Below are 20,624 nucleotides of genomic sequence, written 5' to 3' on the forward strand. Positions count from 1 at the left end.
AAGAAATTAGATCTTATATTTCGTAAAGATATAGATTTATATGCTAACTTTTGGTAACATGTTCAGACTGAAAATATTAGCAAAGAGGTTCTCAGTCAAAGTGAAACAGGGCTCCTCCTGCTCCTCTCGCTCTCTCTCTCTCTCTCTCTCTCTCTCTCTCTCTCTCTCTCTCTCTCTCTCTCTCTCGCTCTCTCTCTCTCACTCTCTCTCTCCCCCTTGGCCCTTAGGTGTGAATGTGAGTGTGTGTGATTTTCTGTCTCTGTATTTGTCCTGTGAAGGAATGGCTACCTGTCCAACGTGAATCCTACCCCCGCCCATGGTAAGCTTGGATTGGCTCCTGCGCTCTGCAGCCCTGCACAGGATGACAGGTATAGAAGATGGATGGATGGATGAAGGAAAATAAAAACAATACCTGCACTCCTCAAAGTGGTGAACATATGAAACAAATGAGTGATGGATAAAATACATCAAATCCCAGGCTGAGTAGCAGTCTGTTCCTTCAAGAGGTGCTCCAGTCTCTGGTCTTCATGAACTCATGATACTGTCATTGGATTATATTTCTTACTCATGAGAATAATTTAAAAATGTACTTCCCTCCACACCGTGAGTCTATGAGTGAGTATTTAACTGCATGTGATGTTTGTACCCTACATAGGGTTTAAAATTATTTACAAGCCGTAAGAAATGTCTCTCCTTTAGTTACAGCAGCAGCCACTTGGTCTGGAGATGATTATAATTAGATTACACTGTAGTAATCATTACAACCACTCATTCTTCCAGGTAGGCTCTGGATTTGAATGTAATCTGGGATTTGGTGGCTGAGTGCTGAGCGGTGTGGAAACCAGTAACTCGTCTACAGAGTTCCCTCACACACAATGTGCCGGCTGTGGACACAGCCCGAGGGTTCACCAAGGCTGTTGTGTAATTTTGGTGCAATACCGTCCAATGGGATCCCAGTAATCACAGGTGTGCTTGTGAGATTATACTGTCTGCCCAGTGGGAGACTGTTTCTCGGAGTATATAACAGGGAGTGTGCAGTGTGTGTTAAGGGTTTGAAACCAGAATGTATGCTCGTTAAAATTTTATTGACAGTACAGAAATAACCGAGACACTGAGAACGTGATTTGATGAATCATTGAGAAGGTCTACTGGTGTGCACCAGCAGCAACTTGAGAGATGAAATTCAAAAACGTTGGCTATGGATGGATTTAACTGACTGTTTGTGGGGCAGATTGTTCCATGCAATGTGTTTTGCATGGAGATTTATTGATCAGTTCACTATCACCTCTGTGATTTTAATTCAGTGGTTTTATGCTTTCCAATATTTAAAACACGAGACAAACATGAATTTTTTATACACAGTTATTAAAGTCTACGGGCAGGGTTACTGCCTTAGACAGCTCGCCTCTCCGTCACAGAGGAAACAAGAGAAATAAACAACCCACTCACATTTACACTTACGACAAATGTATATGAAAAGAAACTCAGAGTTGAACATGGATCTTCTTGTTATGAGGCAAAAGTAATAATAACCACTATAACACCCATGTCTGGGACAGATTTAATAATAATCCATCACTGTGTGCTCCACAGATTTCTGATATACTACAAATAATTCAAAATGTTTGTTTAAATACAAGGTGAGATTATTCTTTTTCATGAATGTCTGACATGTTAACTTTGTGGTAATTTAATTTTTAATAAGTTGGCCTAAGCAACTATTGTTATAATCTAATCCAATGCACCTTCCAATTGCCTTGATATTAAAGTGATCATTTACAAGTGAGACCTGGTCAGAGTAGCCCCAACCCAAACAATTACCAGGGCACTATAAAACTGCTAAGTGATACACAACTGAAAAATAAAACGATTAAATGATCAAATAGACAGAAGTGGGACAGGTCATTCCAGGACAGGAAACCATCGTCATTCTTTTTTCACTGCTTTCTTTGTGGTTCTCTAAAAGCTTGATGCACATGGGCAGAGATTGCATTAAAACTTATAGTGAAGCTGCAAAACAACCTCAAATGTAATTGTGTGTGTAAATGTGTGTGTGTTGGTTCTTTGTGATTCACCTTCATAACTGTTCCCAAACAGAAAGTGTAAATTTGCTATGTAAAAAAAAACAAAAGCTAGAATTGTGATTTTGTGTTTGAAGACCGTTTTAAATCTCTGTAGAATATATATCATATGATTTATAAACAAATTGCACAACGATGTGGAAAAACCAGGTAAATTATGGCCTAGACCCTGAGGTTGTCTGGACTATAGTAGGAAGGTTAAAATAAGATATCTTATTTACCCTCCGTCCTCTGCTGTTATGCAAACAGACGACAAATACATACACAGCTCGCCCAAGTGTCATGAAGGTAAGCTTTATTAATACAGGATTACAGTTCTGCTCAATCCCGAACTCACACGCCCGTCCCGCGCCGTCCTCACGTACAGGGAGCCGTCTGGGAGCCGTGTCACAGCACTTTCATCCACTTTGAATGTCACCAGCCCGTGGAGGCCTCGGGTTCATCGGGCTGGTTCCTCGGGGGCTTTATCGCAACTACTGGTGGACTGCAATCAGAGAAGAATACGCCACATCTCTGTAATCCCAGATAATGGCGGTAAGGCTACTGATTACTATCTGTGGCAGGAACGGGGCGATAAGTTGTAATGGTCAGCATTGTCTGGTCCACTCTCATATAGTATTCAGTCAAGATTTTATTGTATTTTAGAGTCAGTTACCTGAGAGAGATTATTTATGTGCAGAGGTCATTTGAAATACACAATTTTTTTTTATTGTTGTTACATGAGTATATATATATATATATGTACATTTGCTCAACTCTTCACAAACTTTCTCCTTCAATCCAGATGTTTCCCTGGTCTGCTGTTTTCTCCCTCGAGCCCAAAGTGCCCGGCCATCGCACCACTGAGGAGCTGGTGACCAACACTTTGATGCTGGAGCTGGGGGCCATGGTGAAACGCACAGAGCGCATCAGGTTGGAGAGGGCGACGGAGGGTCGGCGCCGGCGTCGCAGCTCCTCATCCACGGCCGATTACAGCTGGCTGGCCACCGCACCGACCCCACAGCCCTACCAGCTGACCCCCAATGACCTGCTGGAGCTGCAGGACCTCTGTGCCAAGATCCCTCCTGCACAGTGTGGCCCCGTCATCGTCAGGTAGGACACGCTGCAGATATGGTCTTGGAGAAAAGAGCCTCAACTGGAACGAAAACTGAGACTGAATGACTGAAGACCCAGAGACAATGTTGGACTGCTAAAGCGAGAGCTGCAAGGTTTCGGTTTAATCCCTGTAACACTCTAAGTAACAACTTGCTGAGACTCTCAGATTCCCTGTCAACAAACCTAAACGACTGACTTAGGCAATGCAAATGCAATCTATTCAGCTGAAGCTAAACGTATCGGTCAGCAAAACAAATCTCCTGTCCTGTCACTTCCAAAAATAGCCGAACTCTATAGATTTCCAGCCAAACACCAAGGACCAGCATAGATCAAGTGTATTGGGCCATTTGTGTTTAAAGTCTGTCATGAATTTAAACTTTGTCACCATGCCATTGCAACTGTCTTAAAAAGAATGAAGTGTATGTACTATGCATGTGTCACATACTGCTTTCTCCCCACATTTAACCTGCAGTGCATCAAAATACCTTGCATGCACCCAGAAACACTCCACATACATCCTGGTGTCAATCCAAAAACTCTAAAGTACCTTATTTTCCTTGTATTACACCAAAGTTATACTCTGAATAAGTACCAGTACGCAGAGTACTATCAGGGGCACAGTGAAAGTTTCTGGCCATAAAGAGCCGGTACTGCTTGTGTCTCCCTCTGCCCTCTTCAATTTCATTTGTTGTCGCCTGTCTGTCCTTGTCTCCCTCTTGTTCTGTCTTGACTGTGACTGCCTCTGAAAACGCCTGCAGGTTCAGGAGGTTGGTGTCACAGATGGAGCCTGAGGTTCACGAGGTTCCCCGCCTCTTTCGCTCGGTGCTGCGCGACTGCGTGGAGGAGATGAACACAGACGAAGACATTCAGCTGCCAACAGTGTGTGAAAAGCAGCAGCGCAGCAAGAGCCTCTCCTTTGTTACTTTCCGCACAAAGTTTCGCACGGGGCACTTTTTCAGCAAAGGCAGCGGGATGAGGGGCTCCCGGGGAAACCTGCAGCAGCAGGTGGATTGGTCAGATGAGGAGGAGGATGGAGAGGATGAGGAGGAAGCCATCAAGGCCAGGGCGAGGAAGGGAAGGAGCAGAAGCATGCCAGAGATTACTCCAATCGAACAGAGTGCCCAGGGGTGAGAGCAGTGAGGGAGTCCCGCGGAATAAAAGAGGATGAAGAGGGGATATTTTAATGTTCACTTCACATTCTGTTGCCTCTTAAAAGATATCGAAAGCCTTTGTTGTGCTGACGGCTGAATACAAAACAGTAGCTACTGTTTGTTTTCAATATTATAGTTACAAATATATCACTAATGAAAAATAATATTGATGACAATGTCAGTTGCTGACATGATGTATATCAAAGTCCACGCATGACACGTGATCGCACTCTAACGGCATCAACAAGCACATCTGATAATACGACGACAAAGATGCATCCATCCACAGCGGTATAAAATCTCAAAACCAATAAGTTTTGCTGAAGCGAAATGTTTGGATCTTGTGCCCGAGTGGGCCACGTTTCAAAGTGGAAGGAGCTTCTTCTTTGTGTTCGGTTGCAGGTCTGCATGTTGCTGCTGCAGAGTCTTGATATTTTATACAAAAATCTGAGAATTGCATTGGAACTCTTGTAAATAAACTTACATTTATGCTTACATTTTGATCGTAACACGTCAATTATTTTGTTCTACTCCAGGAATACATACACTAAGATGTTGCCCAGCTCCAGCTCACTGTGGGATAAAAACCGGCACGGGGAGAAAATGCAAACTCCACACAGAAAGACGCTCAACGGGACTCAAGTAGAGTTGTAAATTCTAGCCACCACAAACTGCCTCTAATCTTAACAGATTGACCCTCCATATAGTCGATAAAAACAATAACTGCTAAATAAGATTGATATAACGGTGACATGAATATCTGTGCCAAATAAAGTAGACATTTTAATTAGCTATTGGTGCTCTCAGTGACCCTCAAGTCAGTCTCTAATATGTGGGATTTTCCAGAGTTGCATTATTCACGTTTGTCTTAAAACACAGGCTGCAGGAAGTCCGAAAATCTCCCGAGTGAAACAAACACATTGATGTGAAGGCGTGTTATGCAACGGACAGGAGAGAAGGGAGGAGAGTTCAGCTCAGGTCACTCTGCTTTACACTCGGCACAGTCAGAGGGGCTTTCCTTGCACATTTATCAAATAACGAACTAATAAAAAAAACTAACAGATCTGATCTGACTGAATTTAGTTCAAATATAACGAGGGAAGTTATTTCTACTTGGATGTTTGTCACCTCCAGTGTCACAACAAAAAGGACAGCCCATAGTTCTGTGGCGTAAATACGCTGAGTATAAACTCGGTGCAGCTAATTATAATCACTGCCGACTAATCCCCTAATCCCAAGAAAATCTGAGACGTGAATGCAAGAACCCCATCATTATTTTATTAATATGCACTTTTTTTTTAATCAATACATCTTTATAACTATTTGCAATTTATACACGGAAGTCAAGGCATTTGGCTAAAAAACAAAACAAAAATAGGAAAAATGCTTTGTTTCTTCTTAAAAATCTTATCTTTTAAATAACATCCTGTACATCAAGGGGGGGGGGGGGGGGGGGGTCAGAGGGAGGGGGGGTCCCACACATCCAACCAGACACTTCCAGAGAAATCTGGCTGATCGGAGTCACTCCATCAGTGAGCTCCGACAGCCGGCGTAACCCCTTCATAAGCACTGATACTGTCTGCAGCAGTGAAGAAGTGACATTTTAACCTTTTGGAACATTAATGCTGCTGATAACCAGACATATTCAATTAAAGCAGCTCTTGTCACCAACATTGTTATCTCTGACACGTGACATGGTAAATGTACCGTTCACATCCCTGCAGCCAGCTGCACAGCCAGCAGCGATCTACTGTGTCACAGTTCGATAAGAGTCTCCTTTTTGGCAAAATAAAAAAAACCTTTGAAAGCAAAAAGCAACAGAAGTCGGAAAAAAAATAAAATAAAAAAATCACATCATGACAGGAAGGAGGTGGTTTAACAGTTTCTGATGAACGAGACAATCATGCTCCTCCAATAAAAAGTGGGTGAACTAAAGTGAAATAATACCATTTTATAGTTTGGCTTTAAAATAAAAAGGGATGACGTGAGATAAACGGGGACATAATTTAAATCATAAGACAGTTTGCAGAATCAAACCATTAAATTATAGCCATTTTGATTAAATGTTTAGGAATAGTTGGTCAAAGTACAATAGAGAGCAACTTTCTGCTCTTTCTCTATACAAAGTGGGGATTTTACACAATTTATTGTTTTATCTGGTCACAGTTCAATATCTTTATTCTTCATTCAACTGTTGAATTGAGATCTATAGTCCATGGCTTGGGAATAACAGACAAGTCCATATTCATCTTCCATCAGACTTTTTCCAGAAATCCGTGTGCTTTATCCCTTCCAATCGGCCGCCTCTGAGTTCTTCAAGCAAAGAAGACGACAAAGATGATGAAGAAGACAATGAGGACGAGAAAGATCTTGATCATGAGCCAGCGGTTGGAGGAGACGGACTGGAAGTATTTCAGGATCTCCGTGTGAGCGGCCTCCACGTTGAGCTGAGTGTCTTCCACATTAGCGTCGATCCTGAAAGACAAAACAGCAAAACAACTTTGAGCAGAGGACTTCTGTCACTTTATAAACAGAAACGATCACTACAGTTCTCGTCAGAACAACACACGGCTTTAAACACCAGCTCAAATGTTAATTGATGAAGACAAAACACCGTGTACACAGATTTTAATTCGGGGTAGGTATGACTGCATGTGTGTGTTTCTCTCGGCGTTTGCCCGGTGATGAACTGGTGACCTGCAGCGTTTATTTCGTTGACTAATACTTTGTCATAGTTTCAGTCAACAAAACCTTTTTAATGGGCAATAAATTAATAAAAAGTCAGACATGAAGACAAAGACTGTGATGAACTATAACTGACACTTAAGTCAACTAATTAAAACGAGACTAACATGTTGGGGCCGAACGAATGAACGAAAATAAGATCCAATCAGAGCTGCTCTTGTTGTGGCACAAGTTGGGAAGACAGCCAATCAGAGTGAATCTTAAAGGATAATAGTTTGAATCATACGGAAGCAGCGGAGGCATTCTAAACTTTGCAGGATGTTTTCTCAACAGTTTGTGTACATTTTATTCACTTGTGAATTGACAGACGACTCATTCTGAAATACATGTGGAGGTAAGCAAATATGTCAAGGATATTTTAATCACATGAATCACAGTGTTTCATCTAAATGTTGGAAATGATTTAGGTCTGGACACTGTACCAGCATGACATTCTGTGCAGTGGAAACGGGGCTTTAGATAATAAGGTTTCAAATAACTAAAACTAAATAGCATATTATTCAAAAGACTTAATCAGAATTTGATGTCAAAATGCACACTGGTGACCTGTCCAGGCTGTACTCTGCCTTCACCCACACTCTGCTGGGCTCAGCTGTGGCTCCTGCCCCTCCAGTGATGGTCGATCAGGCTGACGGAGTTCCATCTTCTAAAAGATTGACTTCCTGACCTAGACCCATTTCCATCCATGTCTCACCTCTGGACGGTCTCCTCCTGCTCTTTGACCATGTGTGCCAGCTGTTGGAATATAGATCCCAGTTCTACGATGGTGCTCTCGATGTTCTGCATGGTGTCTGCACGGCTCTGAATGTACGAGTCCTGTGGGAAAAACAAGGGATGCAACAAAAGCATTTTAGTGCACTCATTTTATATAATTACCAGTGGACATCTTTCATTCCTTGTCCACAGAGCCAACGTTTAAAATCTGATTTGGACACTCTTGGTGTACCTGCTCATCAATAAGCTGGAGTTGCAATGGGTTGCTCTGAGAATCCATATCAATAGCCACGTCACCGAGACTCCGGGACTCATCCTGCATCAGGACCGAGCTTTCTGCGGGGAGACACCAAACACAACATGGCACCAGTTCAGCAATGGAGATCCCCAGAGGCAGAGCGGAAAAGGAGAACAGCGGGCAGATACAGCATCTTTTTATACCCGCTGGGAGAGTCAAGCGGTCCAGGGAAATACCTTTTAAATTTGCGGTTGTATAGCCCTGGTAGTCATTGCGCGGCTCGCGAGCTGCATGCGGCTCCTGGGCCCCTTTTTTGCGGCTCCCTAAAATATTTTTTAATTTTTGCATTATAGAGGACCAAATACAGTAATATTCATTCACAAGGACTTTGAGCAGTTCCCTACGACATGTGCGGTATTGAAAAATACACTGCCAGTCAAGATGTCTACACAACCCGCTCCATTTATAGAGGGGGAAAGAAACTAAACTAAACCAAGCTTAAACGCCCAATGGAATACCTGGAAATTAGAGTTAGTAAAAGTGCATTAATAATAAACATATTATTACTATAGGTCTGAATGTATTTGTGTGCAAATGTTGAACGTGTGAATGTGAAGTTTTACTTAGTCACTTGTTGTCTGAGACAATTAGAACAACTAAAGACGATAATAGAACAACAAAAGTCACGTGGCTGAGATATATCTATCCTGATATTTTGTAATGATCGACTAATATAAATCATTTAGGCAGAGACTGTTCTCATTTAATTCAAATGTTAGAAAAAGCTGAAGTCTGTGACACAAGTTTCAAGGTATTGACAGTGGACACTTTGCGTGACACTCGGCCTGATTGTGAGCATCTTACTGGCAGTATAAATACACGCAGAGGAAGCAATTGAGCTTCCTGCACTCATCAGGGGGTCTCTCGTAAATGAGAAGCCCATAATGATGGACTGAGCAGGAGCCCGAAGGAGGACTATATAGCACCCAAGCCAAAACTACCAGAGGTGTGTTCACTCTATGACAGGCTTTAACGTTGCCTGTTTGAGATGAGGAGCAGATAATGTTTTACATGTGTTTTAGAATGAAGCATGCTTTTTTTTCTTCTTCCTTTTCTCAAAAGCACAATTGTCAAATCCTGGTCATGGAGGACCACTGCACTACACGTTTTAAGGATCTCCCAAATCCGACACACCAGATTGTAGCGAGTGTCTCCTTATCAGACTTTCTGTAAAGTTTATTGGCGACCCATTCAATAGAGTCAGGTGAGTTGGAGTCAGGAGACACGTGAAACATTCAGACAATCGCTCTACAGGACCAGGAATAAACAAACCCGCTTAGGGTTACAGCCACATAAAGCTTTCAGGTATTTTAGTGGTGGAGTGTTTCCATAGAGTGAACATGCCACTGTACGGCTGTGACGGCATGCTGCGTTCACCGGTTTTCAATTCAAGATGAGACCCTGGGAAACACAGCGAGCAACTACAAGCATGAAGCTCAGACGCGCACAGACTTACTGAAGTTGTTTGCCATGAGAGGAGAAGACGAGACGGGAGGTTGTGAGAATTGTTCTCTCCTGCTGCGCTGCTGCTTCAGGTTCTGCAGGACCAAAGTCAAGTGATTGAGAGGGGGGTGTGGGGGTCCACATAACGAAAGTACCAGCACTCCAATCAAAACTGTGGAATGTGTTTCCATATAATGAAGCATAATAAAAAAAAACTTCTCACCTCTGTTCTGACCTCCAGGACTGATTTGAAGTCATTTGACATCGAAGCCAGTTTAGACTGACGGAAAGTGAAACATATTAGTTACAAATATATCACACAATTTATTTTATTTTTTTTAAACCTTCAAAATACATTAGATTCATAATGAGAATTCTATACATCTAAATGTATTTAACTATGTTAGGGAAGGATAACTAAAATTCCATTTTGAAAACATCAGTAGACGTAAAGAGCTTCACCTATAAGAACACCATGTACATGCACAGTCTGATTAAGCGTTAATATACCTGTAATGACACCACGATGGTGTTGGAATGACTTTGGATGTGTCGGCCGCCCGGAGCGCCACGGGACCGCACCAAGTCCTGCAGCTGTGCTATCTGTTTGTTTAGACTGTTGATGTCCTAAAAATAAAAAATAAATACAGGAAATGACTCAGCATATACACGTTGACATGATCACCACAGTTTACTGGATTTTTCTTTCTCTTCCACTCACTTGTTTGATGATGTACGTTAGCTCCTCAATCTCCACTGCCTTATCGTCGAATAGAGATTTTCTTTTTGCCACTAAAACGTCAAAACAAGAGAATATAGGATGAGACCTGCTGCCAATATCATAAGAAAACATAGCAAAATATGCTGAAGTCTAATAGCACTTACAAATTGTGAGTTTTTCCAGTTTGGCAAATGTGTTACTCAAGTCTTTTCCAATTCTCCTGCAAAGACAAGATGAACGTCGATTTCATTGAATATTTTTGTTCTCGTTTGCATTTTACTACACTTGTAAGTTTAACAACAACACTCCATAAGCTTTGTCATACAAAAACAAAATATGAAAACGTCAACCTCTCCACTGAAAGCAAGCCACATCTCCTCGCAAAAATTCCATCACTGAATTCTCACGAGTGCTGTTTAAAAGTAGTAGTATGTTATATGCAAAGGTACATAAAAAAAATATCTATTCTGTCAATACAAATGCCGCCCATTATCAACAACAGCTCGAAATATTTGTGAGCTGTTCAAACAATAAAGAGAAACCATCCTTGTGGTACTTACTTAGCCATGACTGTGAAATCACTGCGCTGCCGGAGGGCGCTGAGAGATGGTTTACTGGGCTGGATTCCATTCTGCAGTAAGTAAAATAATGAGTGTAAAATTAAAAACCTGAAGAATTAGTTCACATAACAATTTTAGGTCTATACAAATGCCATTGTCTATTACACTATAGATGTTTTTCTGTGGCTAAAATGGTAAAATTATCCAAATTAAGATCTCAAGCATAAATAAAAAACAAGAGTTAAACGTCTTCTTACAAGCAGAAGTAAAACATTTGATAAGAGTGCGTCACCGCTCTTAATCTGCTTTGTCATCTGGTTTACTTTCAGTTATGTGGTCACTTCTTGTTTTCCACATAGTTGAGTCTTTTTCTTGTAGATAAACTTTTCAGAGTCCTATTTATCAATAAGACATTTTAAACATTCTTCTGATTTTTTTTATATTATACATTTATTCGATCTCCATGTGGGGACAATATGTGACAAAAAGTTATTATAAACCACAACGTTAAAGCAAATGTAAGCAACTTGTTTGGAAAATGTAAATTTCTTAAAGGTGAAGTGTGGGATTAGATAATCCTTTATTAGTCCCAAAGGAGGGAAATTGCTCACGTTGCAGCAGTTGTAGGGGATTTAATTTCTCCTAGAAAACTGCTGTCACTAATAATCCTAGTTTTCTGAATCATTGTTTATACGCCTGAATGGGATCTACATACATATACACCAGAAACATAATTCACTGTGTAACTTCTGTAAATAAGTAGTTAATGTGTCTGTCTCAAATCATCTAAAACGTTAACAGGGTGACCGTGTTGTTGTGGTCCGGTATGGGTGGTGTTTCACCCGATCATACCTGTCTGCCCTGGAGGGATTTACAGGCCGATTGGAACTCGAGAGTCCGGTCCCGGCACGTCATCCTGCCGCCGGGAAAGTGTCACCTGGCCGCCGGAGCGCAGAAACTGCCTGGGGAGTACCGGCTCCTCTTAATATCTACAGGTACTTCTCAAAAAATTAGCATATTGTGAATAAAGTTAATTATTTTCCATAATGTAATGATAAAAATTTTACTTTCATATATTTTAGATTCATTACACACAACTGAAGTAGTTCAAGCCTTTTATTGATTTAATATAGATGATTTTGGCAAAAAAAGTAAAGAAAAACCAAAAATCCCCATCTCAAAAAATTAGCATATTTCATCTGACCAATGAAAGAAAAGTGTTTTTAATACAAAAAAAAGTCAACCTTCAAATAATTATGTTCAGTTATGCATTCAATACTTGGTCGGGAATCCTTTTGCAGAAATGACTGCTTCAATGCGACGTGGCATGGAGTCAATCAGCCGGTGGCACTGCTCAGGTGTTATGGAGGCCCAGGATGCTTTGATAGCGGCCTTAAGCTCATCCACAGTGTTGGGTCTGGTGTCTCTCAACTTCCTCTTCACAATATCCCACATACCTGTATTCTCAATGGGGTTCAGGTCAGGAGAGTTGGCGGGCCAATCGAGCACAGTAATACCATGGTCAGTAAACCATTTGCCAGTGGTTTTGGCACTGTGAGCAGGTGCCAGGTCATGCTGAAAAAGGAAATCTTCATCTCCATAAAGCTTTACAGCAAATGGAAGCATGAAGTGCTCCAAAATCTCCTGATAGCTAGCTGCATTGACCCTGCCCTTGATAAAACAAAGTGGACCAACACCAGCAGCTGACATGGCACCCCAGACCATCACTGACTGTGGGTACTTGACACTGGACTTGAGGCATTTTGGCATGTCCTTCTCCCCAGTCTTCCTCCAGACTCTGGAACCTTTATTTCCGAATGACATGCAAAATTTGCTTTCATCCGAAAAAAGTACTTTGGACCACTGAGCAACAGTCCAGTGCTGCTTCTCTGTAGCCCAGGTCAGGCGCTTCTGCCGCTGTTTCTTGTTCAAAAGTGGCTTGACCTGGGGAATGCGGCACCTGTAGCCCATTTCCTGCACACGCCTGTGCACGGTGGCTCTGGATGTTTCCACTCCAGACTCAGTCCACCGCTTCCGCAGGTCCCCCAAGGTCTGGTATCGGTCCTTCTCCACAATCTTCCTCAGGGTCCGGTCACCTCTACTGGTTGTGCAGCGTTTTCTGCCACACTTTTCTCTTCCCACAGACTTCCCACTGAGGTGCCTTGATACAGCACTCTGGGAACAGCCTATTCGCTCAGAAATTTCTTTTTGTGTCTTACCCTCTTGCTTGAGGGTGTCAATGATGGCCTTCTGGACAGCAGTCAGGTCGGCAGTCTTACCCATGATTGCGGTTTTGAGTAATGAAACAGCTGGGAGGTTTTAAAAGCCTCAGGAATCTTTTGCAGGTGTTTAGAGTTAATTCGTTGATTCAAGGGTGGGTGTGGTGCTCCAGATGATTAGGTTAATATCTCATTTAGAGTACCTTTTCATGATATGCAAATATTTTGAGATGGGGATTTTTGGTTTTTCTTTACTTTTTTGCCAAAATCATCTATATTAAATCAATAAAAGGCTTGAACTACTTCAGTTGTGTGTAATGAATCTAAAATATATGAAAGTCTAATTTTTATCATTACATTATGGAAAATAATGAACTTTATCACAATACGCAAATTTCTTGAGAAGTACCTGTATATGATGAGTGAAGCAGAAGATCCCCGGTGGGCGGACGAGCTCACATCCAAGGTGGGATCGCCTTCATACACATATCTGTGGCAAAGGAGAAAGAGGCGATGTTTTAAGCAAAATGTTATAATCCAAATAATAAAAAAAAAAAAAAAAAATGATTCTGATGTGGGAGGCTCGGAGGCGTTAGCACAAACAACACTGCAAACACACCGATTCAGCTATCAGCGCTGGACTATTAACGGCGTTTACCGCTCCCACATACAAGCAAAATGGGTAGATATAATCGTGAAAAGGTAACTGCGATTATCTCGGATCTGGACCGGGTCAGAGTGAGTGAAGGCCGAACCATCACGACACAGCTGATCCCGGCCTCACCGGCTAACCAGCTGCTAACGCTAGCTCCACACAGCTAACCGGGTTTACCGAGCCGTTTCTCCTGGAATTACCCCGCTCAGACTCGACATCAGATAACCACGAGAGCTCCGTCGTGGTTTTAAAGGCAATAATCGATCGGTTCCAACTCACTTGAGTCGATATCACAGCATATCTTTGCGGGCCGTCGATGTTTCTGGAGGAAAAACTCCTAAGAGCAGGAGTTAAAGTTCCGATCCGGGTCGTTTCCGCCACTGACGTCACTGCCACGTCTACTTTACCAAAGCAGAAAATCCCTGCAGCGCGGAGCAAAAGCCACCAGGGGGCGTCATTTCTCCTGCTGACGGCGCCCCGGGAGGCGTCTTGTAGAAAAGCGTCTCATCACCATTACCTGTCCTTTATATCTGTCAAATATCTTCTTTTTCTTATTAATTTCATGTTACCCAGTAATCATTCAATTCAATGAGGTAATGAGTAGATATTACAACATATTTTTTCCCCTGCATTTTCACTAATATGACTTTATATGCTCGCTACATTTATTTTAATTCATTTACTTCATACCATATCTATGAATTGAAATCACAAATTCTGTTTGATAATTGTGAGTTTATCTATTCTAATCATCATTTCATTCCCATTAGTTGAGCTTAGTCGTGAATATTTCACATTAAGATTATACAGTTCCTAATGATGACATGGTATCTTTGTGTGTACAAAGCACATTCAGACGCAAACAATAAAGCACATAAATATTGCACCAAAGAAATTAGTTTAATGAACAAACTATGTAAGTAAAAGGACAGATTTTTGGCTTTGTGTGCTAAGCCATGAAATCTGATCTTGAAAGAAACAAATTTAAACGTTGTGTAAATTATAGTTTCATAACACTACACACACATTAAGAATGTTTTTAGGATATCTTAATTGCATGGTTTTCTTTACAGTGTATTATATCCCAGTTGGTATTGTGAAACGTGTTTAATTAAATTAGCATTTTGCTGTGTAATAAATGTGACATCATGATCTTGATTTTATATTCTGAACAACATGAATTGATTGAACATTATCTGCTCAAAGCAAAAACTTTAGCACCATTTCTGACAATTCACCCGTAAAAAGAGAGTTAATAAGAGATGGGCGGCTGTGATTTGCTGCTGCCTCAGGTGAGTCAACCTGCAGGTACAGTATGGAGAGCCTGATAACATCCAGCAGGTTCTCTGATCTCCTCTCTCTCCTGCTGGTACCCACATCCCCATCCTGACAGGATGAAGCACGTCCAGACCACAACTATGTCCTCAGCCATTTTCCTGCTCGACCATCAAACCACACTCCCCCATCATCTTCTGCACCTCACTTTAATCCACCAGGTGTATCTCCTCCTCTGAAACTTATTTCTTCATGCCTGCCTTTAAGTACCCCTTGATGTTTTCACCTGTATATATAAAATACTGAAAGTAATTACTGAAAGGAGCAGTTTGTTGAATTCACTTGAATGAGGATTTAACCAGTTAAATATCAATTTCCTCACCACTTCCTATGGACTGAACAAACCTCATCGACAATTATAACCACCATGTATTGACCCAGTGATTTATTACATCAGCTGCAGAAAAATCCAATTAATTCCATCCATATCAAATATGATATATATATATTGACAGTCTGGGGGAAAATAACAAGATTATTCTATATTGAAGTTTGTGGTTTCCAGCCAGAGGCATTTTGCACTTTTGTGTCAAATAGAAACAACAATAAACAAATCTTTGATCCTTTGATTAAGTCAGACATTAGAATTACTCAGTCAGACTTAAGAACCCATATTTAAACTTAAACAGCCTCTCATTGTCTATTTTAACACTCTTTGTCCTCCATCATTGAAATTCTTATTTTCTCATGTTATACCTACTGTGCCCACTACAGGCATGTTTGGTTTCCAGAGTGAAATGTCCACATGTTTTCTTTGCAGACCGAGTTGATTTGCAAGATTGTAGTAACATGGCAAAGCAACATATGGGAACAATAACACACGTCGCTGACTACAAGTGTTCATACACATATGAAAGTGTAACACTGAATAATGTGTGTCATGCCCTTCAATTTCAGTCCGTTTATCCCCGTAAATGTCGTTTTTTTTTATTTTGGCAGCTTTTAATCTGTACATTTGACATTTGTACACAAATGTTTGTACTTTCAGCATGTTTTAAACTGGCTCTTAACTAGTTCCAAACTTAATAATGATGATTCTGAGTTATAGCAGGGGAAGTTATGCAGCTGACTGTAACAGTCAAGGAGCCGACTTTGGAAAGGGTGAAAATGTTACGGTTGTCACAGTGGCAAAACACCGTCATTCTTTGATTATTTTGATTGAGAAGAAATACATTTCTTTGTACTTGCCGCCATCTGCCCTCTGATTTCTCACCCTGTTGACTTTGCACACGCTGTTTCCCATGTAGCAGCGGGACCGTAAATCTTTTATCGGGGCTGATGTCCTTCAGTGGAGTGAGACGGACAAGGTCTGTGGATCCATGTTTCTGTCGAAGATAACACTTTATTTGGTGACATGAAAAAAAAAGCCATTTGTATTCATGAGAGACTTAAAAAAAAGAAGTTAACTTTCAAGTCACTTTCACAGAAACCGGAAAACATCTTATAGCTTCTCCATACTGCCAAGTTTAACTGAAGCTCTCACAGTCTTTTCTTTTTTTTTAATATTTATGTTGCACTCCGTAACACACGAGCACAGATACCATCTAACAACACACACTCGCAGGGCAGATAGTGCTCAGTGCCCACTTCAACACAGCTGCTGCTACAAAAGAAGGGAGGAAATGTGGCTGGAGTATTAGCAAAACAATGACTCTGAACACAGCCAACAGCAAGGTGGAAAAATACAGGAAGTCCTGATACAAGTGCAAAGACAAAGACAGGCTGAGTGAGCTGTGCAGTGGGCCAAGAGGAGGATGGCCAAGTCAGAGACATGGAATAACATGCGACTCATAACTCTGAGCATTTTTCTGCCTTCACTTGTACAGTTTCTGAACATTTTTGGGGTTTTCAAGGAGCTATAGCCTCCAAAAGCACTTTTGAGAGTATAGACAGCATTTTGGCTTTGAGATGTTACTGACTGCATCCTTTCCTCTTCCCCTCTCTTCCTCTGTCTCCCTAATCTTGCTGCTATATTTAGTACGGGCATTATGCCCTTCGACAGATAGGTTGGCAGCAACAGCACTTAGCTCCTCTCCTCTCCTCTCCTCTCCTCTCCTCTCCTCTCCTCTCCTCTCCTCTCCTCTCCTCAAGTCTGCTTTTGAATACAAAATGCCAATGATGAAGTGAAATGAAATGAAGGATTGAATGTCATATCTCTATTAACTTCTATCAATACTGTATGGCCGGAGGAGATTCGTGATTGAGTGATGGAGAACATGGACATGGTCGGATGTTTTCAGTAGAAAACATGTAGACAGCAGTGAACGGCTCCCGTAAAGAAGAGCTATTGTATTTTTGTTTTTTTTAGCTGCAAACACGTCTCAGCTACTTTGGAAGCAGGCTAAGTTTGGCACTATTGCAGGACAGCGAGAGACAGAAGCTCTACAACATCACCCCACTGTAATTTGCCTTGATCATAATCAGTTACCACGATTAGTTTCCTGGACTGGTGGTGTTACACTAATACATCACTTTTCAACAAACTCAGTCGCTGCGTTTCAGGAAATCATCACTAAGGATGCTATATTGACTTTGTTCCATCAAACATACAAAACAGACATTTCTTAAATATTCAGTATTCCACTTTTTAAAACAATCCTGGGCCAAATTTTCAGGCATAACGCCTGAATTTGTTGATTGTAAGTCGACACATGATTGACGTAAGCAGCACACTTTTCTATCAGACCTGATACCATAGATGATATCACCAAAACAAATATGAATGATATACTTTGCACAAAATGCCTTGAGAGGGGAGGTGTAAAAAACACGGTATTTCAAATAAATCAATGAAATACCACAAAAACACAGATGGTGCATTCTTCTACTTTTTCCACATATTTTTGAAATAACGTTGTTGCTGTTTTCAAAGCTGGAAGAATTTAGCACATGATGATTTGACACGGGAACCCTGACAGAATGACACATCACATCGTTAAAGTGAAATACTGACACGATATAAATAAAATTCTTTAAAAAGATACAGATCATCATCTTCTATGGTCATAAAACCTGAATTTGGGGTTCGTGACTCTCACCGGCTCATATAAGTGTGAATGTGAGTGTGTGTGGTTGCCCTATCATGAACTGTCTGCTCATACTCATCAGGAATTGATGTTATGTTGAATAAAGTGGCATAGACTATGGATGGAGCATCATCCAAGGCACGGCACGTCCTTATAAAACTGAACAGAAACCATGTTTGGACAATTTTTTTTCCCCCTTAAATCAGTCGTCACAGCTAACAGCACTCAAAAATAATTGGCTATAAAATGGGAAACAGTCTCCATGTCGAGTAAATTAACTGTAATTTTCCACTCACGCTGCATTGCATGGGGCTGTAAACCTTTTGTGCTCCTGACTCAGCAGCACGGATGAGAGGAGGAGCGGGAACAATATTATGTCTCATAACAGCGCGTCACATCACGTACGCATTTCTCCGCTGTGCCCAACTCCCGGGATGGCACTGTAATCAGAAATCCCTGTTTACCTTTCATTACCGTCGAATGAGAAATGGAAACAGAGGCGACACGGGGGACTGAGGAAGGGGGGCGGGAGGGAGGACAGCTGAGGTCAGAGCTGAGTCACGTCAGAAAGAAAACCAGACGTTTATACGAAAAATAAGACATTTCCTTTAATAACATCTGTAACATCACGGTTGTATCCTGGTATCATTTTGAATATATTTGACGATGCAGTATACACTTTAATGTGGACATTGAGTCGAATATCTGGCATTTATATACTAATACAACATTAAACTGCATTGGTTTTTCTACAAAGACATCATCAAAGGGCACAAATGGTGTAGCAGCAAAAAAAGAGTGTAGTTTTGTTCTCTATACATAGGCTACAGTTGTACATTGTATTCGCAGAGAAGGGATTCATAGCAAAGGTACAGCTAAAAGGACATTACAAATACATTTCTAAAGTATGCGCTACGTCATACACAAATTCATGGCAGGTTATGAGAGATTATAAAACGTTATACACTATATTAAGGGGTATCTACAGTCTACTAAGACACTGGAGGCTAGAACGGGGCTACCTTTACAGTACAATGTAGACTGTGTAGATACAAAGCACACAGATGTTTGATGCGCACATAGGTTCAGGACAATCGAGCAAGATATTATGTCCAATGCTTAAAGAGCTGTGATGTTGAAATAACTCATTGTTGCTTATATTGTTGAGATTTAGCACTTCAAAATAAATATAAAAAAAATTTGGTCACAGGAAGAAACAGCTTGTGCCAGAGAGGCAAACAAGACATTATCTTAACACCACAACTCTTTTAAGGAGGAATGTCACTGATTTGTTACACATGTCGGCATGAGTGGAGTCCATCTCCTTCAGCTCTGCAATCAACATATGCTTCTTTTTTTTTTTAAATCCAGTGGAAAAATCTACAGTATGTACTTTGCAATCTGTAGTTCAAGGATTCAGAGGTTTCCCAAAACATTTGCTCGCCTATTCACAAAATGCACTTCGTATCTATATTTTTATAGTTAAATCTATACTGATTGACTTCTCTCGGGTTGCACTTATAATCGCTATGACTGTCAGAAAACATCAGAAAATTAAGAAAAATGTAATAACTACATTTTTTAAAACACATGTTGATTAAAAAGATATTTTTTGTCCAACATAGATCAATATGACACTAAAGAAACAGCAGAATAAAACAAAACACTTGTTCTGGTGTAATCTCTAAGGCAATTGTGTAAATTTGATGGTATGCCAGCCAGATTCCGTAAGGAATCCAACTTTTTTCAACTCCTAATTTGTTGAGGTTTGCAATACCAATGTTTGCCACAAGGTGATGTATTGAGTCCCTCAAAGAAGGAGCAGGAGGAAAACGTTTGCACAACAATGGCTGAGGCACATCACTGCTACACAGGGGAACAAGCAGGTTTACGGGATTTACTGGAGTACAGCATCTTTAAATACAAAATTTGAAAGGTTCTGTTAAAATTGATGCCAAAACAAAAAAAATAAAGAATTTTGGAATATTGTTTAAAATAGGAAAAGTGAAGTCCAAATTTCATGTCTGTCTCATTAATAGTCAGTTAGACCATCTGCTTGGTGGTTTGGCTTTAATGTAGACTATAAACTTTTCTAAGATTTCTAAATCTAAATCTAAAGATTTCTAACCTCATCTACATTATTTTCAAACAACAGTATTGTGCTCGGAAGTGTTAATCACGTGGACTGTAAACTTAACTTGATAACTGTCTTTAAAACACCACAGCTTAAAGAGCGACGGTGGCTAATCCCTCTGTTTCCAGTTGTCATCCTGAAATAAGCAAAGTGCTGCTTTTGTTTCATATTTACTGTACAGATATCAGTGCTTTCGATCTCATCCTGCCACAAAATGTCAAATTCTTTCTCAAAAGCCAGAGAACATCACCAATGGTCTGGGGTTACAAATGCTTTGGGAAACCATGTCCTGTTCCACATTATCACACAGTGTCTGGTCTGTACTTGGAGGACCAGTTCAGTTCTCCTCCCATGAAAAGTTCTTCCTTTAAAACTGCTAAAAAGTTCTTTGAAAATCTCCTATAGGTTCATCTAACCAGTGATAATCACTACAGATGTGCTGCAGCT

General features: G+C 40.8%; 2 protein-coding genes across 8 annotated transcripts; one reads left to right on the plus strand and one right to left on the minus strand.

Moving 5' to 3' along the window:
* The first annotated feature begins 2,368 nt into the window (after positions 1-2,368).
* LOC308110625 (protein RD3) lies at positions 2,369-6,048 on the plus strand. Its single transcript, XM_080465039.1, has 3 exons — positions 2,369-2,615; positions 2,866-3,173; positions 3,935-6,048. The coding sequence occupies exons 1-3, from the start codon at positions 2,610-2,612 to the stop codon at positions 4,305-4,307; spliced, it is 687 nt and encodes a 228-aa protein (XP_080321165.1). The 5' UTR covers positions 2,369-2,609; the 3' UTR covers positions 4,308-6,048.
* Positions 5,585-14,111, minus strand: stx5a (syntaxin 5A). Of its 7 annotated transcripts, none has more exons than XM_080465031.1 (13): positions 13,962-14,070; positions 13,437-13,517; positions 11,661-11,770; positions 10,809-10,879; positions 10,413-10,468; positions 10,249-10,319; positions 10,038-10,154; positions 9,751-9,807; positions 9,541-9,622; positions 8,261-8,347; positions 8,019-8,122; positions 7,767-7,888; positions 5,585-6,802 (listed from the first exon to the last, which is right to left on the minus strand). In XM_080465031.1, the coding sequence occupies exons 3-13, from the start codon at positions 11,721-11,723 to the stop codon at positions 6,643-6,645; spliced, it is 990 nt and encodes a 329-aa protein (XP_080321157.1). In that variant the 5' UTR covers positions 11,724-11,770; positions 13,437-13,517; positions 13,962-14,070; the 3' UTR covers positions 5,585-6,642. The 7 variants fall into 7 exon arrangements, with proteins under 7 accessions (XP_080321157.1, XP_080321156.1, XP_080321155.1 ...); XM_080465030.1 differs by having other exon boundaries at positions 11,661-11,797; XM_080465029.1 differs by having other exon boundaries at positions 11,661-11,806.
* Positions 14,112-20,624: the final 6,513 nt, after the last annotated feature.

The sequence above is a fragment of the Lipophrys pholis genome (assembly GCF_963383615.2).
Source record: "Lipophrys pholis genome assembly, chromosome: 6".
NCBI lineage: Eukaryota > Metazoa > Chordata > Actinopteri > Blenniiformes > Blenniidae > Lipophrys > Lipophrys pholis.

Excerpts from the sequence above, each read along its gene's own strand:
- stx5a (XM_080465031.1), bottom strand. The coding sequence starts at position 11,723 with ATGACGTGCCGGGACCGGACTCTCGAGTTCCAATCGGCCTGTAAATCC. Across the intron at positions 10,469-10,808 it reads GATTTCACAGTCATGGCTAA|GAGAATTGGAAAAGACTTGA; the intron begins GTAAGTACCACA and ends TTGTCTTTGCAG. Across the intron at positions 9,623-9,750 it reads TCCTGGAGGTCAGAACAGAG|AACCTGAAGCAGCAGCGCAG; the intron begins GTGAGAAGTTTT and ends TTGGTCCTGCAG.
- LOC308110625 (XM_080465039.1), top strand. Across the intron at positions 3,174-3,934 it reads TGTGGCCCCGTCATCGTCAG|GTTCAGGAGGTTGGTGTCAC; the intron begins GTAGGACACGCT and ends AAACGCCTGCAG.